General features: G+C 44.8%; 1 protein-coding gene across 1 annotated transcript; it reads right to left on the minus strand.

Moving 5' to 3' along the window:
- Positions 1-1,162: 1,162 nt before the first annotated feature.
- Positions 1,163-22,602, minus strand: LOC133169548 (fibroblast growth factor receptor-like 1). The gene is made up of 7 exons (XM_061301843.1): positions 22,310-22,602; positions 21,539-21,634; positions 8,301-8,573; positions 4,624-4,701; positions 4,263-4,547; positions 3,325-3,678; positions 1,163-3,193 (listed from the first exon to the last, which is right to left on the minus strand). The coding sequence occupies exons 2-7, from the start codon at positions 21,621-21,623 to the stop codon at positions 2,772-2,774; spliced, it is 1,497 nt and encodes a 498-aa protein (XP_061157827.1). The 5' UTR covers positions 21,624-21,634; positions 22,310-22,602; the 3' UTR covers positions 1,163-2,771.
- Between the last annotated feature and the right edge of the window lie 202 nt (positions 22,603-22,804).

The following is a 22,804-nucleotide window of genomic DNA, read 5'->3' on the forward strand; positions in this document are numbered from 1 at the left end:
TAATGTCAACGTTTTAGCGTACCTGCAGTTTGCCACACAAACCACTAGACGGCAGTATAAACGCACTTTTGTCAAGTTTTAACAATAATGACATGTTAAATTCTACATTAGATAGTGTTTTATCTTTAAGTGACTTGTGCATTTTCTAATCTTTTATCAGGTGTCTTAATCTATCCTATTTCATATGATATATTATTACATTAAATAATGTCATACGTTACATTCAACACGTTTTAGAGTACCTGCAGTTTACCACACAAATCACTAGATGGCAGTATAAACGCACTTTTGTCAAGTTTAGCAATAATGACTCATGTAAAATTCTACATTAGATAGTGTTTTATCTTTAAGTGACGTGTGCATTTTTTAATCTTTTATCTTATACCAGGTGTCTTAATATATCCTATTTCATATTAGGATATATTATTTAATTAAATAATGTAATACGTTACATTCAAAACGTTTTAGTGTACCTGCAGTTTACCACACAAACCACTAGACGGCAGTATAAACGCATTTTTCCTTGATTTGGTCAACTTTTCGCAATATTGACTCGATTGTGTTTTATCTTTAACAGTGACGTGTGGCTTTTTTTTTAAGCTTATATCAGGTGTCTTAATCCATCCTATTTCTTACCATGGTCCAATTGTCTCATTTCAGGGGCGCATCTGTGTGATAGACAGCCCTCATCATGAGCCCTAAACCGCTGGGCCATATGCTGTACACACCCAATTAAAGACCCAGTTTGCTTACATGCATTTATAATTCCATTTCAAAATAATCTTTGAACACACCTGTGGGGAGCCAAACCCTTGTCACCACTGTCCTTGTGGTCATGGTGCAACCATCTGGACAAAAGTGAAGCTCTGCCAGTCCACAATGTAGCCCTTCTTCCCGAACTCATCACACTACGCTCCCACAGCGGGACAATGCGCTTCCGAAACACTGAAAGGAAATTTTAGCTCCAAAGGGAACATTAGAGTCGCCAAAATGAGAAAAGGCCGCTAGTCGTCTGGTGCTGGCTAAGCGGGGCCTGTCACTCACCTGGAGAAAAAAAAGAATGATACAAGAAGTCAAGTCCATTATCCCTGGGCTCACTTCATTCAGGTCATTTGCCCAACACTACTTTAACACACCTATGAAAAGAAAAAATACACAATACCACATTTTGTTCATTTAATCAACCCACCAAATGAGATGATTTTATATGAGAACATTTGGGATTGTCAAAAAAAGAACCATTTGCATACACAGCTAAATCAACTACATGTGAATAAACTGGACTTCAAATATACTAAACACGACACAAAGTATACTTATAATATACATGACATAGAAATGCAAAATGCCTTACACAGAAAAATAAACTTCTTTTGATACATTAAAAAAGAAAATCAAAATAAATTAAATATTCATGACTCAATTTGATTAGAAATGCATGGAGCTTCACAAACTCATTTGGTTGAGAACTCTAAACTAACGGTAGCAATTTGGCGAGTTAATTAAAAAGACAATCAGGTAACACTGAAACATACTCCACTCATCCCTTGCAGTCTTGGACTATGTTGGTAAACTTGCCAGACACTTCATCGGGTGCACATTAGGCACAATTTAATTGACATACAAATTATTGCAAAAGAACTATTGTTTTGATTGCCACTGTCACAAAGTGATTTGCTACAAACCACACTGAGACACTCCACAAATAAAAGGTCTTATATGTAAATGATGACATAAGCCTCGTTTCCACAGACAAATCCACCCGGCTTCACTCTACCCTACTCGCTTTTTTTGGTACCTCCTCTGTGGTTCAGAAAAAAAAAAAAAAGTAACCCGGTTCTAAAACGTGACGTCAATATTATTATGATTTACCTGCATTTTGCTTGCAAACACAAACGACTGCTTTTGAGTTGCAATTTGCATAGTTGATGGAAACTTCCATTTTGCGGCGAATATCCCTGGTCTCGCATTTCCAATGCAAACAAAAAAAGCATGTCTGCTTTCGCTTGCACGACCTTCTTTAGATCAGTTGCAACAATTTTTGCCCGTGCGTGCAGAGTGCGAGTGACAGTCGCTCTAACGTGACGTCACTAACGAGGTAGGGAGGGGCTCGTGAATTGTGGCAGTGGGAGTAGAGCCGAGCAGAGTGGATACTATCGGTGGAAACGATGACCCTAAAACTCTTTTTTACTAGTTACATGAAATTAGACTTAACTAGATCAAACTCACAATAACTGTTAGCTGGATGCCTCTCTGATAGTGTCAATCAACTGAGCATAAATATCCTTGCAAAGACATACATTTTGAATTGGGAGTTCAGACATTTCATGTGATTAAAAAAAAGAAAAGAAAAGATAGTGGTCTTCATTGTAAAACATGAAGCGTCTTTCACGAGAGAACAACCTGAGTAGGATGTGTCAAACCCCTTTTGTGCGCCACCATTTTGAACAGCTGATGAAACCGAAGGTGAAGAGCGAGTTCCGGACGCTTCCTTGCAAACGTGACCTTTTTCATGAGGTCGCAACAGCTGCGTTCACACTCACACCAAACACAACTTCCCGTCCTTTTTAAATTAAGTGCGCAGGCAAGGACTGGCGGATCTTTAGTGGCGTGAGAGTCTGACAACTTGGACACACACAAAAAATATCAAATCAAAGCGACAGCACCAAATGTGATGATGTCGTCACGTTGTCTTTTGACTGGCCAATTTGGGGTGGTCCCCCCACCCCCCCTTACAATGTCCCGCCGTGAAGTTTTTCTTTTCTGATCTGCTAACACTGGAAATGAATGTGTTGATGCTGATGCACTTTGCCGTCCACATGGGAGTGTGTGTGCGTGTGAATGTCAGTGTAGATTTTGGGATAGATCTTGGCGGCGCTTCCCTGTTTGAGGAGGAGCTGCTGCTGCTGCGCCAGGTACTCCTCGTAATTCAGGGAGCTACCGCAGTCTTTATCCGGGCTGGACGAGCCGGACGATGGCGCGACGCAGCTTCGCTCCCGCTCTCGACACGGAGGGACCCGGTGGGGGGCGGCGGCGGTGTTGCTGGGAGGGGGGCACTGCTTTCTACTCTGGCAGAACCAGAGAAGCACGGTGCCGAAGATGAAGACGATTCCGGCAGGGATGCCAATGATGACCGGCCAGGGCAGAGAGCTGGAGGCCGCCGGAAAGACGGGCATCATGGGGGGCTTGGCATCTGCAATAGAAGGCCACCACACCAAAAGTGTTTATTGATTCAATATTGGGTTATCTTTGTCTGATACATTTGATTGATGAAAATACGACTTATACTACGAAAATACTTTTTCGCCGTTTGTGGGCCCTCACCTGGCAATACAGTGAGGAAGGCGCTGCGGAAGCTGTACCCCATGGTATTGGCACCTAAGCAGATGTACATGCCAGCGTCCTCCTCCTTGGCGCGGGTAATGAGCAGCTTGTTGAGGTAGGAGCCGTCGGGTCGTGACCACACCTCCCCCGTGGGCAGCACCACGAAGCGGTGGTCTCCCACTTCAATGGTGGAGTTGTAGCGGCTCTCCTCATTAGTCTCCACGCGCTTCAGCCACTGGATAACCGGCTTGACGTCGCTCCTCACTTTGCACTGGAACGACGTGGTGCCTCCGTAGTCCACCGTGGTGTTGAGGGGGTGAGTGCCCGTCAGAACAGGTTTGGAGTTGGTCCTCTCTGTAGACACGACACAAATAGAGACGCGCTTTTTATGCGACGGCTCTTCTGGGGATGTCCGTACAGAGCTTGGCCTCGGGCGTACAACTCTGACAGACAGACAGACACAGAGGATAGAGAAGCACGTGGAACACCATAAGCATGTGTGATTAGTTTCCTCTCATTCTCTGCTCCCGGTTGTACAGTGCAGGCAGCTGGCCTATAATCAGATCCAGATTGGGTGGAGGGGCTTTGAGTTAAAGTGTCTCTTGCGCCCGCCCCCCTCCCCAATTCCCCAGAGCAAGCGCCACGGGACAAGGCCTTGCTCGCCTGCTTCCGCAATGTGCTTCTCATGGACGTGATAATACACATTCATCCAGAATGTGGTGAAGATGTGATCGCAAGTCAGGACTAGGTACAGAAGATCAGAGATGGTTTGAAAGGTTACAGTACTTCCGCTGTAAAAAAAATCACACCCGCTATTAGAGTAATTATGAGCATGCTGTAAAACTTCACATCTATATTTGCACTTTCTGTGTTGTTCCACCAACTGCCATCCTTGCTTCCATCTTTTACACTAATATCAGCTTTCCTGTGATACTCACGTATAACCTCCACTTTATACGTAGCGTTGATTTCTCCCGCCCGATTGGACACCCTGCAGGTGTATCTGCCGCTGTGCTCTGGCATCAGGTTCTTCAAGGTCAGGGTCCATTTGTTCTGACGGCCCTGGCCGACCTCTTGCTCGGTCAGCGGCCGGTCGTCCTTCAGCCATACGATGTCCGGCCGAGGCGTCCCGCTGGCAGTGCATTTGAGGCGAACCGAGCTGCCCACGGGTCGGGCTATCACCCTCTTCCTCATCTTAGCGGGCTGGGTAAAGCGGGGGCGCACTGACCACAAAAAAAATCCTCTAATTAATCATTATTAATCAATCATAACTTATTCTATGCGTGATGCAAGACTTACCAAGCTTTTCTGCCAAGCTGTCAGAACCATGTGCGCCGTCAAACACGGCAAGTCTGGTCCTATCAGAGCCTGAGTCATCTGGTGAAACAAGAAGATATCCCAATATAGCAATTTTCTTAAAATTTCAGGAATTTTTCCACTCTTCTAATTTCTACTTCCTGGTCACAAAACGGCATATGTCTAAAGAAACATCGAGGACATACAATATCTTGTATTATGGAAAAAGAGGCCCTCAGCGACCTTGAGCAAGACCTTCAAGTTGCCCTTAAGGAGCCCGTTGGCACCTCTCATGGCAGCCCCCGAAATCAGCCGGATAATGAGGCAACACTGGAAAGTGGAGTCGTGTGAAAATAAAGAAGGCGCCGGGAATTCCTATTAAAACGACGCTGCGACAGCATCACTTGGCGCCATCTCTGTAAATTCACCATTTGTACATATAGCGGGTCGCATGCTTGGGTCAGACTGCGTAGCATTTGGGGGGGAGTAATACGATGCGACTTTTTCACGAGCACGATTCCACGAGAGACAGCTGTGGCGTTTATGTCAGCATCTGACATCATGCGGGGCAGTTAAGACGCGGCTTACGGAAAGTATAATGACTGAAACCCAATCGAGCGTTTGTAATGCGTATCGACCTTTTAAATTAAGGGGTGAGAATTAAAAGGAGCGGGTCGCCAACAATCTCCGTCTGACACCGATGCTAAGTAGATATTTGGTAAGAAAATCGTATTTTGTGTGCCAGCCAGCGCTTCACGCGTTTTTCGGACGTTGCTTCACCACAAGTTACGGTTTGGCACGCTCCGGTACCGGGTAAAGAGAGCAGATGTGACTTCTAACCCGCCTCGTCCCTCCACCCCCCCCCCAGAAACCCCGAAAGCTCCGGAGGGTTCTAGGTACAAACCCTCCTTTGTTTGTCCCCTGCAGCACCAGGCCTAGCCATGATGTCACGGCTATTTGAAGGGCCCTCAACTGGCCAACTATAATAACCCATTCCTTTAAAAAACATTCTGCGCTGGAAGAAATCACCCTGTGTTGCTCGCTTAGGCGCTCAACATTCCTGCCGGGTCCTGAACCTCCCAATCCAAACAGAACACGTTCCCTCATTGCCGAAGTTTCTTTGGACCGTTCCCCCCCCCCCCCCAAAACTCAATTTCCTTTCACCGTTTTGGTGAATTTGGGAAAACAATGGCGCCCTTTATGCATGATTTATTGCTAACCTTGCCATTATTGTCTTTACACAATGCTGGCTGTAGACAGAGGTCAGGTTGAACATGACATTGCTGCCTATTCATTGCTATTTTAGCAAAGCCGCTCAATTAATAGCAATACCTTGAATACAACTTCAATTTACTCACCAAATGTTTATATTGTAAGTGCTGGGTGGAAATTCCAGCAGTCATGAATCAAGAACATGAGTAGGCTACACATAGAGGAAAACAAAAAGCTTAAAATGCAATCCACCCTGAATCCTTGCATACTCTTGTTACAGTGTTTGGGGGGGGGGGGGGGGGGGGTCTGACGCCATCCGCTCCCACTTCATTCACAAATCCAGTTACAGGAAACAGGTCACTGGCCTCCTGTGCCAGTTGAATCACAGGAAAAAGCCCGGATGATTTGGGCCCAGAATGAGCTCCAGATGTTGATGGCGACAATGTAATGCAAGGGGAAAGTTCATCACACTCCACTTCCACAGGTGATCAGGGACACACAGGACACACTGTTTAGCCTGAAATCATCACCAGAGTGGAGCAGAAGATACAAACGCTATCAGCCCTGAATTATTCTGGCGTTTATTGCTCGTAAAATCCACACATAAACATGACGGTCCAATGTTTATGTGACTTCCCGGAGGTTGCTGCAGGCATGGCTCCATCCTGGAGGGGGAGCCTGGAAGTGATGGGGCCAGTTGTCAGGAGACCACCCTAAACAGGCCTAAACAGCCAGCTGGAGGGATTGAGGAGGCGCCATGTTGCACCGACTGACCAGATTCTTCAGATAGCTTTAGGGAGGACAGGCTGTCTGCGGCAGATGGGGAAAGGACCCACTTCCTCGCCTTCCACCACCGCCACTTGCATCTCCCCGCTCACTGATGGTCCTATGTATCTTTATCTACTCTTGCATGGTTTTGCTGCAGGATCGCCTGAATGTGCTCTGACCTCATTAATTTTTTTTTTTTAAACAAATGATTTCATAAAGTCTCAATTTTTTTCACTATGATCCTGGTAGTCCTGATTTTACAAACGCAATGGGTTCCGAGAGGCTGCTTGTAAGTTGGATTGTTTGTGCAGACACATTAAATTTGATTAAATTAAGAAATGATGACATACATAGGGAGGAATGTGGAAAACATGACCCAAATGAGAGATCGCTACATTAAGATGGATAATAAAAGTGTAGCTTCGTCATATTTTATCTACAGCAGATTTTATAGTCATACCAAGCAATCATTTTATGCAAATGACAAATGTCTGATAGACTCAAGCATCTATAATTACACACTAAAGGTGGCCATAAAAAAAAAAATTGTAGCAGGCCAACCAATGGGGACTTTCAAAAAGGCTTCAAATGACACGCTGCTGGTGTCCTATTATAATTTCAAAATGAGCTCCAATTAAAAGTGATGGTAAAAACTCACAACGGCCTTTATGTGATGACGTCTGACTTTGATGATACGCGGCGTAGCGCGAGGAACCTTGACATTAAAGTTGGCTGTATGCCTCCACTGCAACCTTTCATTTCAGCACATTCAGCAGACTCCCCCTTTGAACTCCTGGAAATAAACATGCGTCCACACTATTCCCAACACACAAGCCCTGCTTTATTGCAGCAAAGCACCTTTTTTCTGCCGTGCTTCCACATCTGCCTGATTACGGTTCTTCTTCTAAGGAGAGCGACAGTGCACATTCTCCGGCCCTAATTAGGCATCTTCGAGTAATTAGACTAAACACAGCCTTCACGCTCAGCTCGGCTCATTCATCATGCCGGCGGCCGCTCCGGCCCCAAAAGGAAATACACTCGCTGCACACACACAAAACGGACACAAAGGCTGTTGGCGGCCACATTCAGAAGCTGCGCGACAGTCTGAAAACCTAGCGGCCCGTTTACGCTGACTGAGTTTCTTTCGGTGGCCCTCCTGCCGACGATGAAAGTAGCCTACGGCGGAGGAAGAGCTCCAGATCCATTTGATTCATCAAGGATGAAGTAGTATGAAACAATATCCCGTGCTGCTGTTGACTTTGGGCACTGAGAGGTAGCGGCTGTAACACGCTCAACTAGGAAAGGATTCACCGCTAAATCTTTGGAAATCCACTTGCTCTCGACCTTCACCTCGGGGGGGGGGGGGTGGGGGGACGGGCATGGGGGGTTCCTTTAACAAGTGATCCACAGCATGTTAAAATGAACTTTTTTATAAAAAGATATAATGTTCAAAATGTGACTAGTTCACATTATATTAATACTTCATGTGCTTTCTTAAGCGACTTACACGTGTGGTTGTACAATTCTCAACCAACGTGCCCGTGAAGTCACATGAAACTTTTTGTATGATGTCATACAACGACCATATGGTCAGGCGACCATAGTAGAGCCGTGATTGGTCGTTACCTGAGACCTTATTGTAAGGAAGACTTTTGAGTTGATTTAATTAAAAAAAATAATAATAATAACTTTATACTTACCAATGACAATGAGGGTGTAGTTGACGTTGACGCTACCAAAGCCGTTTGTGGCTTTACAGATGTATGTGCCCGTGTCGTCCGCCTCCACCTCCTTAATCTTCAGGCCCACGCGGAGGATCCGGAAACGGATCCAGCCGCTGTGGATGTTGCGTCCATCTTTGGTCCACATGATGAGTGGCGGAGGATCTCCTTCCACCGGGCAAGGCAGCTTGATGGCGCTCCCGAGGCGAACCGTCTGTCGGTGAACAACCTTCTCAGACACACGTGGAGGTCCTGAGGGTGGACACGCATACAAAGCATATCTCTCAAACTCTCTACAAAACAAATCTAGATTCAACCAAGTGTAACAAAGATATATCTAGTATTTGACTAGGTCATAAAATGGAAATCTGACAATACGTCAAGCATAGACAGATTTCATAATTACACTTGTAAGGATAATTAAGGCTTTTATTTTGGAAAATCATCCAATTAATATATACATACAGTGCATAGTTTTTAAGGGGAAAAAACTCTCCTTTTTACAGATTGGCTTGAGTACAGGAGTTCATTGTTGAAGTCAAGCAAATGGGGGGGGAAAAAAAAAAAAAAAGCAGCTTGGTCAGAGGCAGATGGAACGAGACCGGGGTAATTTGTCATCTTCTTGTCTGATTACCCAGAAATGCTGAAACTAGATTGTAATAATTGGACAGGGCCTGTCGTCCACAGCCAGCACAGAGAGGGCAAAGTGTTCTGGCTGGACTTTTTGTGTAGCGTGCAAGAGATCAAAGCTGTCGGTGGGGTGCACGGGGCGGGTCGCACTTCGACGGACAGCGGCGGCTCTTAATTGGCAAGGGTCCGCTCCCTCAGATCCGGTGTAGTGAAGCGGGCCGAAACACCCTGTGATGGTGTTAGGAGGCCCGCACCACTGCTCGCACAACACCGGGCACCAAGCGAACCCCGATCCTCAGCCCCGCCCCCTTAAAGCTAAACAAAACCCTGAAACGCTGAGCGGACCAGACAGCCAATCAAATGCAACCAAACCCTATCGCTAGTCTGGGCCTCTGAACAAATGGCCTGCTCTGGTTGCAGTAAAAACAATGAGGAGGGTAAGTACACATGGCTTCTCCCAATGCATACACACACACGCTCAAACAAACACACACAGTCACATTCCTCTGGTGCTTTTCACACATAATGGTAAACAAGAACTTTATTGATGGGGCTGCAAAAGAAAAAAAGAGGGGGGGGGGAGGGCGGCCAGGTAATTCCATCTGGTCGTTTCATCCGTCACATTGCCGACAGATGGATAAGAGCTGCGTGTAGAACATCTGGGCGGCTGGGTCAAGCGAAAAGGTGGGATTTTTTTTTTTTTTTTTGGGGCCGACTCACATACTGTATAGATTCTAAGTTGAAAAGCATGTTCATTTGCAGCCATGTATTCTATCATGGGAAATCGAAAGTGTCATTGTTTACATCTGTGACGAGAACGCAACCGCAGTCTTTTTGGCTGTTGTCAACTGGCGCATATCTCACCCCGCTTCTACCGCAGCAGAACACATGCGCTGCTGTGTCTTCACAATTGGGTCACGGAGCTGATTTTTCTCAGTTCATGACTTGATTGATTCACAAGGAATCAGTCAGATGTTTATATGAAAATTACATAAAGTGCAATTCTTTGCAAATCTCAGCAAATAGGCCTCAGTGTTCTTAATCTAGCACTCCACGAGATTGTGTGTCCAAAAAATCTAAGGAAGAAAAAATCATCAAGTCTAATCAAAGCACTTTCCTTTCCAAAAAGTAAGAGAACTTAAAAGTCAACCAAGTGAGTCAGGAGAAAAAATATACTGTACGTGAAATGAAAATAAGACGTAAACATTGATCGATTAATTGACTTTCATTTCTTTCCAACGCACAGGAAGAGTTCACATTCAGCTTCCAAGCGTGGACTGCGTACGACTTTGGGGGTTTCCTTCAACTGTAAACTCAGATCAGTGAGTCTAACAAATGCTTAACAGCCAGCACCCAACACAAATCTGGCATTGAATCCTCAATGATACATTGTGACTACTGTAGCACACTGTAATATTCCTTCAACATGTGTTTCCACTTTCATTTACTGTCTTTCATCACTGTCATCCTTGCTGTGGCGAAGATATAGTAAATTATATGGAATGTTATGTGGGACCTCTTCGGCTCCAGACGTTTACAAATGAGCCTAATGCACGAGACGCTTTTGGCTAGTGCTCCAAGCGTTTGGAATGTGCAACAAATTATTTCCTCCCTCAATCTCCGCTCTTAAAAAAAAAAAAAAAAAAAAATCTTTTGAACTCCCTTCTGACAAACAAGGCAAAGAGAAGTGCCGAAATCAAGGACGTGGTCTGCATCACGTAATAAGTATTTGCGCTAGTGTGCATGACCGCTATGCTTTCTTCAGTAAGGGGCTCTCCTCCTCCCCCTCCCTCTCAAGGACAGGTTCTCTTTAACCTTGAAGTTGAAAGCGCCGAAACCACAGAGGCTCTCTGTGCGGAACGGAATAACGTCTTTATCTGCATGATTGAAAAGGCAAAATTTAATCGCGGCATTCTGATGAAAAAAATGAACCAGAGCTGCACTCTGGGTCACCACGCTGTTTCCCGGGCCTACTACGGCAGGCTGAGGTTGTGATGAATGATAACGTGCCAGCTTCACGTCAAACTGGCTGCGTACTCAAATTGTTAGAATTACTCGCCACTCTGTACGGAAAACGATACACGCGACCATATGGGCTTCCCCGTCTTGCGGCGCTGGTATGGAGCGCCTTATTATAGCCGGGCTCCATGTGTGAATGGAATCTTTCATAGTGCAGGAAGAGGAGGAGAAGGAGGAGGAGGAGGAGGAGAAGGCCTGGCGACTTACAGAATTAGCTCTGTTTGTCTTTGCTCAGTTTGGGGACGGATTATTTTAAGAGAGAAGGCCACATTCAATAAGTTGCATTCTTGTATATACTAAATATAGAGCTATAGAAAGCTCATGATGTGCAGGGATTGAAGTCATGTCATGGGAAAGATGCTGCCAATAAAGGAGGAAAACAAAAAAATAAATCACCATTATGGTGGATTGAGTAACGTTCTTGTTTATGAACACCTGTGGATTTATAATGGCGTGCAGATGCCGCCCCCCAATACTCACACACAAATTGTTATTCCAATCACTACAAACAAGTCAATAAGGGGTGAGCTTGGCCGCTGACAACCATTTTAATAACCAACACCTGGAACTTCAATGACTCGATCATACTTGCAACACCGCTTGCCCCATCCAGGACGTGGTTACTCAAACATCTGTAAACATCATCTCGTAAAAAAAGGAGTTGCTCCTTAATCTGCAGCCAAGTGCAAGAATTTGTTGTGCGTTCAAACTCCTTTTGTACACAGCCAAGCCGCCGTGATTCATTACGGCGAGAGATGCTGCTACGTTATGTGTGATCGTAATCCTTATTAATATGATGCACAATTCTTCTTACCGCTGCAGAAGGGTAACAGCGGTGACACACTAGAACTGAAAATAAAATAAAAGTTAGGAAAATGGTTCACGTATCTCTGTACTATCTACTCAGTAATAACCAAAATAAATTTAAAAAAAATCAATAAATGGACTGAATAAATAAATAAATGATGAATAAATGAATAAATGAATAAATGAATAAATGAATAAATGAATAAATGAATAAATGAATAAATGAATAAATGAATAAATGAATAAATGAATAAATAAATAAATAAATAAATAAATAAATAAATGCCTCACAGTTCAACTTTGGATGTTAAACTGTACAGTTGAACCTTGACCCACAAATTTAATTTGTTTTGTGACCAAGCTCTTAACTCAGTTTCCTTGCATACAAATCAACACTTGTAATGAAATGACATAGTATTTTGCTAAAAAAAAAAAAAAATAAAGATAATATAAATATTTATAAAGGGTAACGCCAAATGAGTTGAGTTTGTCTATTCAATAAATGGCTGAAGTGCCCCCCCACACACAAGCTTTACTGGAGCAGTGGCGTAACTGAACTTCACTAGTATGTCCGATTTTAGCTCGCAACACAGGAAGAAGAAAAAAAAAAAAAACAGCAACAGTTTGCAACATGTAAAGCTCAAGGCAAAATGCCACTGTAGTTACTTTAAGGATAAATAGCAGAGACAGATAAACAAGAGAATGCTTCCTCCTCTTTCCCCTCCTTCCTCAGTGGCACTGTGTCAGGCCAACAGACCGTACAAATGCAAACAGACATCACAGAAGAGCGCACTCTAATGGAGTCTGCGCTAGCAGGGCTCCATTGCATTTTGCGCCTCTCAGAACCTCAGGCCCAATTGTGTAACGCACATCAACAAACGGGGCAACACAAAGTTCAGGGTGAGCAACACGAGCTAGAAACCAAATCCACGCTCGGTGACTTCACATGAGACTGGAGAGAAGGCGAAAAAGGTGAGGAGAAGGTTGCAGCCGAGGGAGTGTGTGAAAGGCCGCGAGTTTTTGTCAGGAGCTGGCTATACATTTCACAAGCACGGATACAAATCAGCATTACAAAAAAAAAAAAAAAAAAAAAAAAAGAAAAGTCAGCGGGAGGAAGATAGCGGTCTTTTCAGCATCCCGGCGAGAAAATCAATCCCCGTTATTCCCCTTCGCGATTCTTTCCAATCAATAGTTAAGAGCAGGGTAAGACCGGTCGGGGACAATGGCTCTTTCTTCAGCACCATCTTGATGGAGGCTTGAATAGCAACAGCATCCGTGGTGGGAATGCTAGCGACGAAGCGATTGGGTGACTTTAGGAACAGCAGGAGAAGGAGCGACACAGAGAAAGCGGTAAGGAGACGCTCCCTGATTAAAGCAGAACCACTGGAATAACATGGCCCTCTTGTTCTCACTCAACCTTTCTCCAAAACAACAGGGCAGCCCCTGCCGACTCCATGAAAAGAACAAAAAAAAAAGAGAAGAAATGACTCTGGCGTCATAAAGCTTCTAGAAACATCTCCATCACGAGGCCTGCCCATAACGGGGCCTACTGTGGCGCCTTTGAACTCTAAGCTGCTATATTTCATTCAACTTGACGGCCGTCCGCCGGCCCGGGTTGCCTCACTCGGCGGCATGTGTGTGTTTTTGCTAGCTCGTACCGCTGTCGTCTGAAGTTACGGCGCGGCACAAATCCACGCTCCGCCCACAATAAATCAACGAGACATAAACGGTTTTATCGTGTTAGGGTCCCTGCAGTGTTTCAACAAAGACCACCTCTGTTTACATCACGATGACACGTTTAAACGGTTTTGTCTGTGGAAACAAGCAGAGGTGCTACTCCAAACACCATATAAAGTATTCTTCGGGAACGGGAGCCTCCTGAAAACATCGTCTACCAATTGAAAATGATCACAAGTCGAGGCGGTGCTGAATCCTCAGAGGAGTACTTTGATGATATGAAAGGACTCTTTTAATACAGGTTAAAGGTTCCATAAGGTATTTTGCTGTCTGGGAAGTATAGAGACTTTTTCGGAAATTCCTCAACCTGAATTAAAGGAGGTCTTTCATGGGAGGTTTGCAGCGGCCTTTTTCTTTATTAGATGTTAATGTGGAAATGGATTAGTTCATACTTCAACTTTTGTAATGGCCTAAATTGCTAAAGTACTTTAGAAAAGAGCCAGTTCCATATTAAAGAAACTAAAAAACTCAATGTAGCTTCCACATATTTTATGTTTTACATGAAAATGTGAGCTGTATTTTTCCTATATGTGTATATATACTGTAATGTAACAACAAAAAAATAGAAATAACAGCAAACCGCCAAATGATTTGCTATAATAATGCTCATTATCAGCATTCTTCAGAAAATATTTTGCAGAGGGGAAGTACTATTTCTAATAAAACAGTGTTGTTCCTCAGTATTGGTGGCAAACGTGAAACCGCAGTAATCCAGTGGCATAACTTTGAAACGTAGGCCTGCCTTTGGCCAGACGTGCGCTGTCACAAAGGGGCCACAGTGAGTAGCACTCTGCCAGCTTTATCTCACTCCATTAGGCGCAAGACTGGCGTGCACACCGGGACTGAGTGTGTTCTTTGGGCCACTTATCTGGGAAGAGGCACCGGAGGGGGGGGAAGTCTGGGAATGGAGAGAAAGGCCAGATAGAGTGACAACCAGACTGAAGGACAGGACGAGTGGCCCCGGCGGTCAGCCTGGCTGGGGGGTCGGGGGCGGCTGAATGAACTTGAAGCCAAAGAGGGGTTGTTGTAGAGAAGCACGGGAGCTAAGATGGCAGAGAGGTCTCCTTTAACATCGCTCATAGCGAGAGGAGGGCCGCACGGGGGAGTGCAAGAGGATTAGGCGGGCCGAGGCGGCGGTAAGCAGGAATCTCAACAATCTCACACCCAGATCCTGGGCCTGGACTCGGCCACATGACCCTCTTTCTCTCTGTAGCCCAAAGCAGGGTACAAGACAAGCACCTGTTTATTGCTGTCTGTCTGTTTGGTGATGGATGGGCCATCAAACATGTTTTCCAATCATGTTTTTTTTCCCCAGACTTCCAACTAAATGAAAGAATAAGAACCTTTTTTTGCAAAATCATGTCACATACATCTGGAACTTTCCCTTCCTTGCGAGCCGCATTCTGTTCAGTTTGCGGCTGGTTTTAAGAGGCCCATCAACAGTGAGGTGCATCCTGCCACTCCCTTCTTCTCACATCTTCTGCTGCATTCCGCAGGCAAAGCAGACTTTTCATCAGCACTCTTGTCACAGTCGGGGGTACAGTATGGAGACACGCAACGAGCTGCAGATGTTCCACAAAGTTTAGTCACTGTCACGCTGGTTCGAAGTGATGCCGGACAGTGGCCAGACATACTCTTGGTGCGATAATGGAACGGGAGGCTCTTGAGATCTCCATCAGCTCGTCTCCGAGTTTAGAAAGTGAGGAACAGCCGTATTCCGGGAATACTGGCAAGCGGCAGAACTTTCCAGGTAGTATTGTGAGATTCAAACTGGAGGCAAATTGCTGGTGGACCAGCAAAGCTCCCGCTGACAGCGATGGGGCCTTTTCACAATCCAGGAACATCGTGTAGAATCAATCCGTCATCGTGGGAGCTGTTGAGCCTGTCGTTAACATGTGCTGCTCATTTTTTCACTGTGACGATTCCCAGTTTGCTTTACCACTGATTGACATTTTAGATTCATTCGAGAGTTGGTACATCAGTTCTGTTGTGATATTATACACAATATGGAAAACGCTAGATGGGGAAGAAACTGAGAATAAAAACAATGGAATTGAATTTTGAGGTTAGAAGTCACATCTGCACACTTTAACTGAGCCAGTGGAACGTTGTGAGGTACTGGAGACCACTAAAGTGTATCTAAACAACGTCAGTGAGGTACGGGCCAAGTTGACTTTCTGCACACAGAAGCTCAGAAAACATATGCTCGGCATTTTTACCACATTTATCAACTCAGTGTTGGACTATAAAGTTATGGAAACCATTGTCACTTCTTTTGCAATTGACAGAGCTTCAACTCTATGGTGAAGCACCCACATATGACGATTTATTTCCTCTCAAAGTTGTCTGATGGCTTGGTCAGATGAAGAATTAAGATTCATGGGTCTAGTAGGCAGGGTGTGCCTTAAAAAAAATGACTTCCTCTAGTTTTTTTAAGTCCTTTGGGCTGCAGATGATGATCATAACAGAGACGCCACTGTAAACATAGTTAAGATCATCTCTTCTATTAATCATCCATGCTTAAATGCCTTTAAGCAGATACATGAATCATGTCAATAAATGGATAGAGTATGAATGGAGGCCACATGTGCCAAGTCCATCTAAACTGACCCAAGTAGTACATATCCGTACGCATGAGGAAATGCAATCTATTTCCCTGCATGGTGCAGTCTGGGATCATGCGTAGCCTCACTGTAAAGAATGAAAGATTCTGCTCCTTGCTCCCGAAATGATTATTCCTTGTCGTCCCATTCCGTGCTGTTCCAACTTTGAGCGAGGGACATATTTTCCATTCATCACAGATGAATCGGGTCCCGTCTTCGCCTCTGCCGCAGCACTTAGGGAAGGAAACGGGGAGCAGCGTGACAGCGTACGCTTGAGCAGTGAAAACTTCTGTTTTGATGAAGTGTGACAAGCCTTGGCCCGAACGGTATTGAAACTCAATGAAAGGGGACAATGTGGTAAAGAATTTCCGAGGTCACTCAAACGAATCGCTAATGAAGAAGAAAATGGGATTGAAAAAGCCAAAAAGCTATGTGGGGTCTCACTGAAGCCCATCAGAGGTGAACTGAAAAGGGGTTTGCGGAGGAAGAAGGAAACTGGGAGGCGGGTGCCTGGAAGTCAGCAGAGGCCTCATTCAAATTTTCTTATCCCGAACGTTCCCTGGCTCGGCATTCTTCGGGCCAAGCCAAGCCGTCGCTGTTTCCACGGCCATAACTTTCAATCAACCATTAAATGCACAACAGGGGGGGGGGTCAGCGTGTGTGTTTATGTGAAAGACGGAGAGGATAAATGTGTGCTAGTTGCTAAGGCAACAAGTGATAAAAGCCTCAAAGTGAGGAGGCAAACATTTGGATTCTTTTCGAATCATGACGTACATCAGTGTTCCTTGACTTGTTTTGGCGTCGTGATAATGAGACTATAAAGCGTCACGGCGGGCGATGACACGTCCAGCAAACAAACAATTACAGAAATTGGCAAGAAATGCTTCTGCAGTTCAAATCAAGCGCACTGGATAGCATCACAATGACGGTAGCACCGAACCTGCTGGGCCGAGACGACGTCCCGAAGGCTGCCATCATTCAAATCGGGCATCTTTTCTTAAGATAACAAAAGGTCGTCATGGTTTTTTACAGACAACGGTGTAGTTTCTTTGCATGCCAGCTATATTTTGTGAAGCCAAGTCAAACACAGTGGTGTTTTTATTATTTCTCTTTAAGAATACGATGGCAGCTCTTTTTGTTTGATGGGTGAGACATCATTTTGGGGAGGGACTAAGAGTTCTGTTGAATAATACTTTAAAAAAAAAAAAAGGGGGGTTTTGCCATTTACATTTCAATCCCTTAGGAGTTCAATTTGTCCGGTGACCAAGCTCTTATTTCAATTTACTCACATATCAAATCGATTCTCTGCACTGAAATTAATTGAAATTCCATTAATCCGTTCCAGTTGAATGTTTTTAGTAGGAACGGATCACTTTGGAGTTTTTGAGACCGATGTCGATTTTGATATTTCACAGAAAGGAAATCCAATAACCGACGGGCCAATTCATTTTAAAAATATTTCCACTCATCCACCCTCATCCAGGCTCGCCTCCAGCCATTCAAACTGTTCTCACGTTCGCCACTGACTAGTCTAAACCAAGCAGGTGTCAAGTACACAAATGGCCGCCTCGTATTGTCCATCCAGTAAATCTGATCGATCACCGAAGTCAAAGCGGCAAAAAGCGTGGTTAGCATCTGAACGTTGATTGTTCGACACGTTGATGAACACGTGGGGTTAACTGGTGCATTTCAGCCAAGAGCATGTGTGGTCTGAAAGCATCCCCAGCCCAAACTAATGACCTCTGGATGCAGCCTCTTCTCTCCTCCAAATACAAACAAGTAAGCATTAGCATACAGCTGACAGAGATAAACATAGGAAGTGGACAATGCCTTGTTAAAACTCCACATGAATGCTAATTGGAGTGGCCATTTAAGTCAGTCAATGAAGGAGTGTTGCTAAAAGGGATTATATGACCCCTCTTAAGTAAACACCGAGTGACCTCCATTATGACTACTTATCACAGCCCTTTCTTTTCTTTCCCCTGCGAGGGGTGAAGTCTGACACATTCCTCGGCCTGCCAACTGCCGGGGTCAGCGGCGTGCGCTGATGGACACGGATCCAAAACAAGCGTATTGTTCTCACCTCTGGGAGACGTAGAGCGGGGCATTAAAAATTGCCTCATTATCAAGACGTTTCCAAGGGTAATTTGCATGCTGCACAATCAGATATAAAAACCCCGTACGGTCAATATTGCTAGTTCTCACGCATACCGAAACCGCAGCGCCTCAGCAATACTGAGCACCCGGTCTGCTAAGAGTGTTTCAAATTAATCTGCCCCCGTCCAACCTGTGGGACGGCCACATCATAATCCACCCATTGTTCGTCGCAAATGGACCACCGCTCGGTAAACGGTAGCTAAAATGAGCCGAGAAAGATTGAAGGGTGGGGGGGGTGAGGAAAGGTCAGTCCGTGCCTTGTTTTAACAACAGCACATTAAGTTCACCTACTTCCTCCAGCTTTACAGCGGTAATAAAGTAGAGGAAATGCAATGACTCGCTGGCGAGACTGACTCTGCCTTGTGCGATGATGATGTATCGGTCCTACAGATGGAGCTCAAGCAGAAAACGAGCGACGTTCCTGAACCCTGAAATGGAATATTCAAACGTAATACACAAGGCAAGCTATTCTTTATGCCCCCCCTTCCCCCCAAAGAGTATCTACCTTGGCCCTTTGCTAGTCAGGAGATATTCCAATACGACAAGGACTTTGGGGCATTGAGTTACTTTTGAATTTCACTTCATTATGCGGAAAGGAAATGGAAAACTCTGCGGATGTTGCCAAATGGCCTCGTGATTTTAACAGCCACTGGCATACCGTGCATCACAATACCTCCTTGTTATGGGAGCGTGATGTAACGGTGCTGTAAAATGTATATTTTCCGACAGGGGTGCAGAGTGTGCGCTTAAGCTTGTCCAGATGTCTACAAAGGTGTGTGTGTGCGTGTGTGTGTACACATGATGCAGCAATTGTTTGCTGATCATTGAAATGCAAGGAAATAATGTGTTGTGGTATTTGCCAGAGGAGACACCTGTTTTTCTTTTCATTCACATATGTGCAGAACACACGTTTATCTACCGGGGCTATTTTTTTTTTTTCAAAATACACGAGAAAATTGGACTGCTGGAGCAAAGTTTAGATTTTGGAGTATAAACTGGCATTTGACGATATGTAATAAAATTTCCTCGAGGGGAATTTATGAAAAATGAATGCTTCAATTGAAGTATTGCTTGCAATGGCTTTGATAAAAATCACTCTGAATGTTCTGAACTCTTGGTTTCGTGCCAGTACTGACAACTAAATCATGTTGACACCGTTGTTGTTTTAGCACTTTTTGCACAACTTGCTTTCGTCAAAGAGCTGGAAAACATATTTCACAATCCAATAATAATTTCCCGGTTCAATTTCAGTTTGTATTTGAACCGTCCTCTTCATATTTCTTCACATTTTTGACATATGACCAAACCACACTTAACAATAATTCAACAGTCAACCACAACAATCAGTCACTACTGCGATCTTTCAAATACAATTTTGTCAGGGGGAAGCTACATTTCAAAAAGTTTGAAAAAAGTTCAAATGAAGTTCATTTGTTACGCTTTTATGTTCATCCTAAAATTTCACCTGTTTTTAATATACAATTTGCCAATTGGGAAAGATTGCCCCAATGGCAAATTTATTGAGATGGAATGTGGCCAAGCAGTCGACTCCATTTTGCCTCAATAAATCAATTTACTAATTCATTGCAATGCCCATCTTGAGTTGACATCACCCGTGTGACATTGGTCGTCAATACCAAAGTACAAAGACGCGTCAATGGCAAGTAGAGGTTCGTTAAAGCAAGCAGGCAGTGGAAAACAGAGGACTGAAAAGTTTCAGTGGTCTCTGATCCTGTCACCGCATTAGAGATTGTGCTGGGACACATCACTGGGCACCTCCACCGGCTGCTGGGGGTGGTTGGGGCACCAGGGTGGAGGAAGTGCAAGGGGGGCCAATTCTCGCTCGGCCAGGCGCAAAGCCTTTCCGATGTAGAGAGAGGGGATGGGGGGGGGGGGGGGGCACGGGGGGCGCCCATATGTTTGTGTGCCACAAGGACAGGGGGTGTGTGGGATCAGATGTCACCTGATGACTGACAGCGACAGGCTTAAAATGCTTTCGCTCAAACTTACGGCCTCCTCCCTGGCTGCATTGTTGCGCTAACAGCAGGAAAGCGACACGTCCGACGTCGTTTTACTGTTTCCAACGCGAAATTCAAAGGAGGAGGTGGGTGAAGGTGAACGGGGGGGAGGGGGTCTGGCCCTTTATAATTGAATTTACATTTGTCACAAATGTCATCATGCATTGTTAAGTTTTACAGGGGTCGTTTTACAGCCTCTCTAGGCTTCGCCTGACTGCGAAAAGCGGGTTTGAGTCGGAACCGCGGTCTGTATTTCACATGCCGTCAGAGCGGAGCTGTTGTCGTTGGACTGTAAAACGCGGCTCAGTGTATCAAGCCGCAGGAACTTGTATTGACTCTGCTTCCACATGATCATTCAGGATCATCCAGGAGTGTTTGCCAACTACATATCAGTCTGCACATCTGCTTGAGGAGCTTTGACAGAAAAATGATGAGGAACAGGCTCGATTTGAGGGCCCATCTGTTCGTCCGTAAACACACAAAATGGCCTCTAATCGTATTTAGCCTTCAACGACTTGTTTACTCTCGGTTTAGTCGTGTCGCAAAGGCATGGCCGCCACGCTGTGAATGAGGCATTGTCTGAGCGCCGACGGACCTAATCCCCCCCACGCACACCCACTCCTCCACCCTTCTAAACCAACGCTACCTCTTTCCTGCATCTCTGCTGCATGCAGGTATCAGAAACCCCTTCGAAGTTTGAATCGCTTGTGACAGATCCTCCTCAAATGGAGCTGAGATCACACTCCTGCATCGGACATGTTTGAGATGGCCGGCGATGCTGCGTAAAATGACACAAATGGCATCCACGTGTTCTTGGGGGACCTGTTGACAAGCATGCTGCGTGTTCCCTTTAGAAAGTTATGTTCTGAGCCTGGCACGGGAAACTGTGAATTGTGGTCAGTATCTCGGCCAGCCAGCCGCGGGAGAGCTGGATTCTCTACACAGACTTGTGTTCTTTCACCCTGGGAAGCTGATGGATGATGTTTGTTTGGTTTAGCTCTGGAGAATGTGCGCACACACGCACACATTTGATTCGAAGCAAGTTTGCCCTTCTCTCATTCCCTAGCCAGTGTTGATTTTGGGCTCCTTTTAGTTTTTTTTACCTTACTTTTCCGTCTCTTACTTCTCTGTGTGAAAACATTAACTGAGACTCCCCCCCCCCCCCCCCCCACGCTTGAGTTATAATGAGCCATGCACACAAGCGTGCCAGTCTCACAATAAATGAAAGAGTTCACATTCATCTCACCTCGCCCACAGTGGACCAGTAAGATGGCCTCCAAGAAGAACAGCACAATCTTCAGTATCGCCATAGCGTCCAAACACAACTTCATGCTCTCTCAAACTGAAACAAAATGAACACAAGGTGAGATTCCAAATGGAAAATATTACTTGGAGTGCAAAATGATGCTCCACTAGTGATTATCAACCAGGTGTGGCGTGGGAAGTTATCTGCTATTAATTAAAATACTACAAATGATTTCTTATTGTTAGCTACAAATAATGTTTAGTTCTTTATGTATCTATGCCAGCGACATGAAGTGACAGGGAAAACAAAGGTCAATCATTTACCTGTCCATTCTTTTTTGTTACTTTTTGGGGGTGGGGGGCAGTTTTATGAGGTGCCGTAAAATATGTGCCTCGGCTCATTAATGGTTGCGAAACTGCTTTACTGTGATGCATATTTAGGCAAAATTGATCATTTTTCTACTGATGAAAATGGTCACAAGTGACAACTGCTCTCAATAAATTGATCATCTTTTTCAGACTGTTTTTCCTTAAAGTTGAACTAGAGTGCAGGAATCAGTTCATGTTCCGTATTAACGAGATTTAAGTGGGGAAATATTTTCCACAATTTGTTTCCAGTGATGATACAGTTACATCTTCACAAAAAGTCCTGTGAGGTTTTCACTAAGAGTCTCGATTTCAGTAAGAAGACAAACATTACCCCAGAGTTAACTTCATCAAAATGATACATATAGACGAAAAATAGGTCGTTATAAAAATGCTGATGACAAACCTTGATGTTGACTGAATGAAGTCAAGCCCGTACCAGCCTCTTGACACTTTTAGTCCGCGTTGAGTCCATGAATCAAAAGTGCCACTTCTTTTACTTCTTTCAAACAAACGTAACCACTATGGATTGTCGATGACATTCAAACAACTTAGCAAAACACAGAACGACGAGCAAGTCTCGCCAAATACCACCGCCCCCCAAAAAACGGCACCGTATGTTAATATGTAAAAAGAGCCCAGGGTGCCTCTTTCCTACCTCTCCGCCTCTGACCATCAAGTGACTCGTGCCGTGCGCAAGCCCGTCGAGCGTGTGCGCGCTGAGACTTCTGACCAATCACAGAACGCGCATGCGTTAACCCTTTAACTCCCGGGACAAGTGAGCCCCAGCATGCGTCCCTGTGGAAAAAGTTGTATTTTGTACAGTAACAGGTTTTAAGTTTTTATTTTTACATCCCCTCTTGAAGCGTGATTTTTTTTTTCACTGTGTTATCATAGGTCA

This window comes from Syngnathus typhle, linkage group LG16 (assembly GCF_033458585.1).
Source record: "Syngnathus typhle isolate RoL2023-S1 ecotype Sweden linkage group LG16, RoL_Styp_1.0, whole genome shotgun sequence".
Lineage (NCBI taxonomy): Eukaryota > Metazoa > Chordata > Actinopteri > Syngnathiformes > Syngnathidae > Syngnathus > Syngnathus typhle.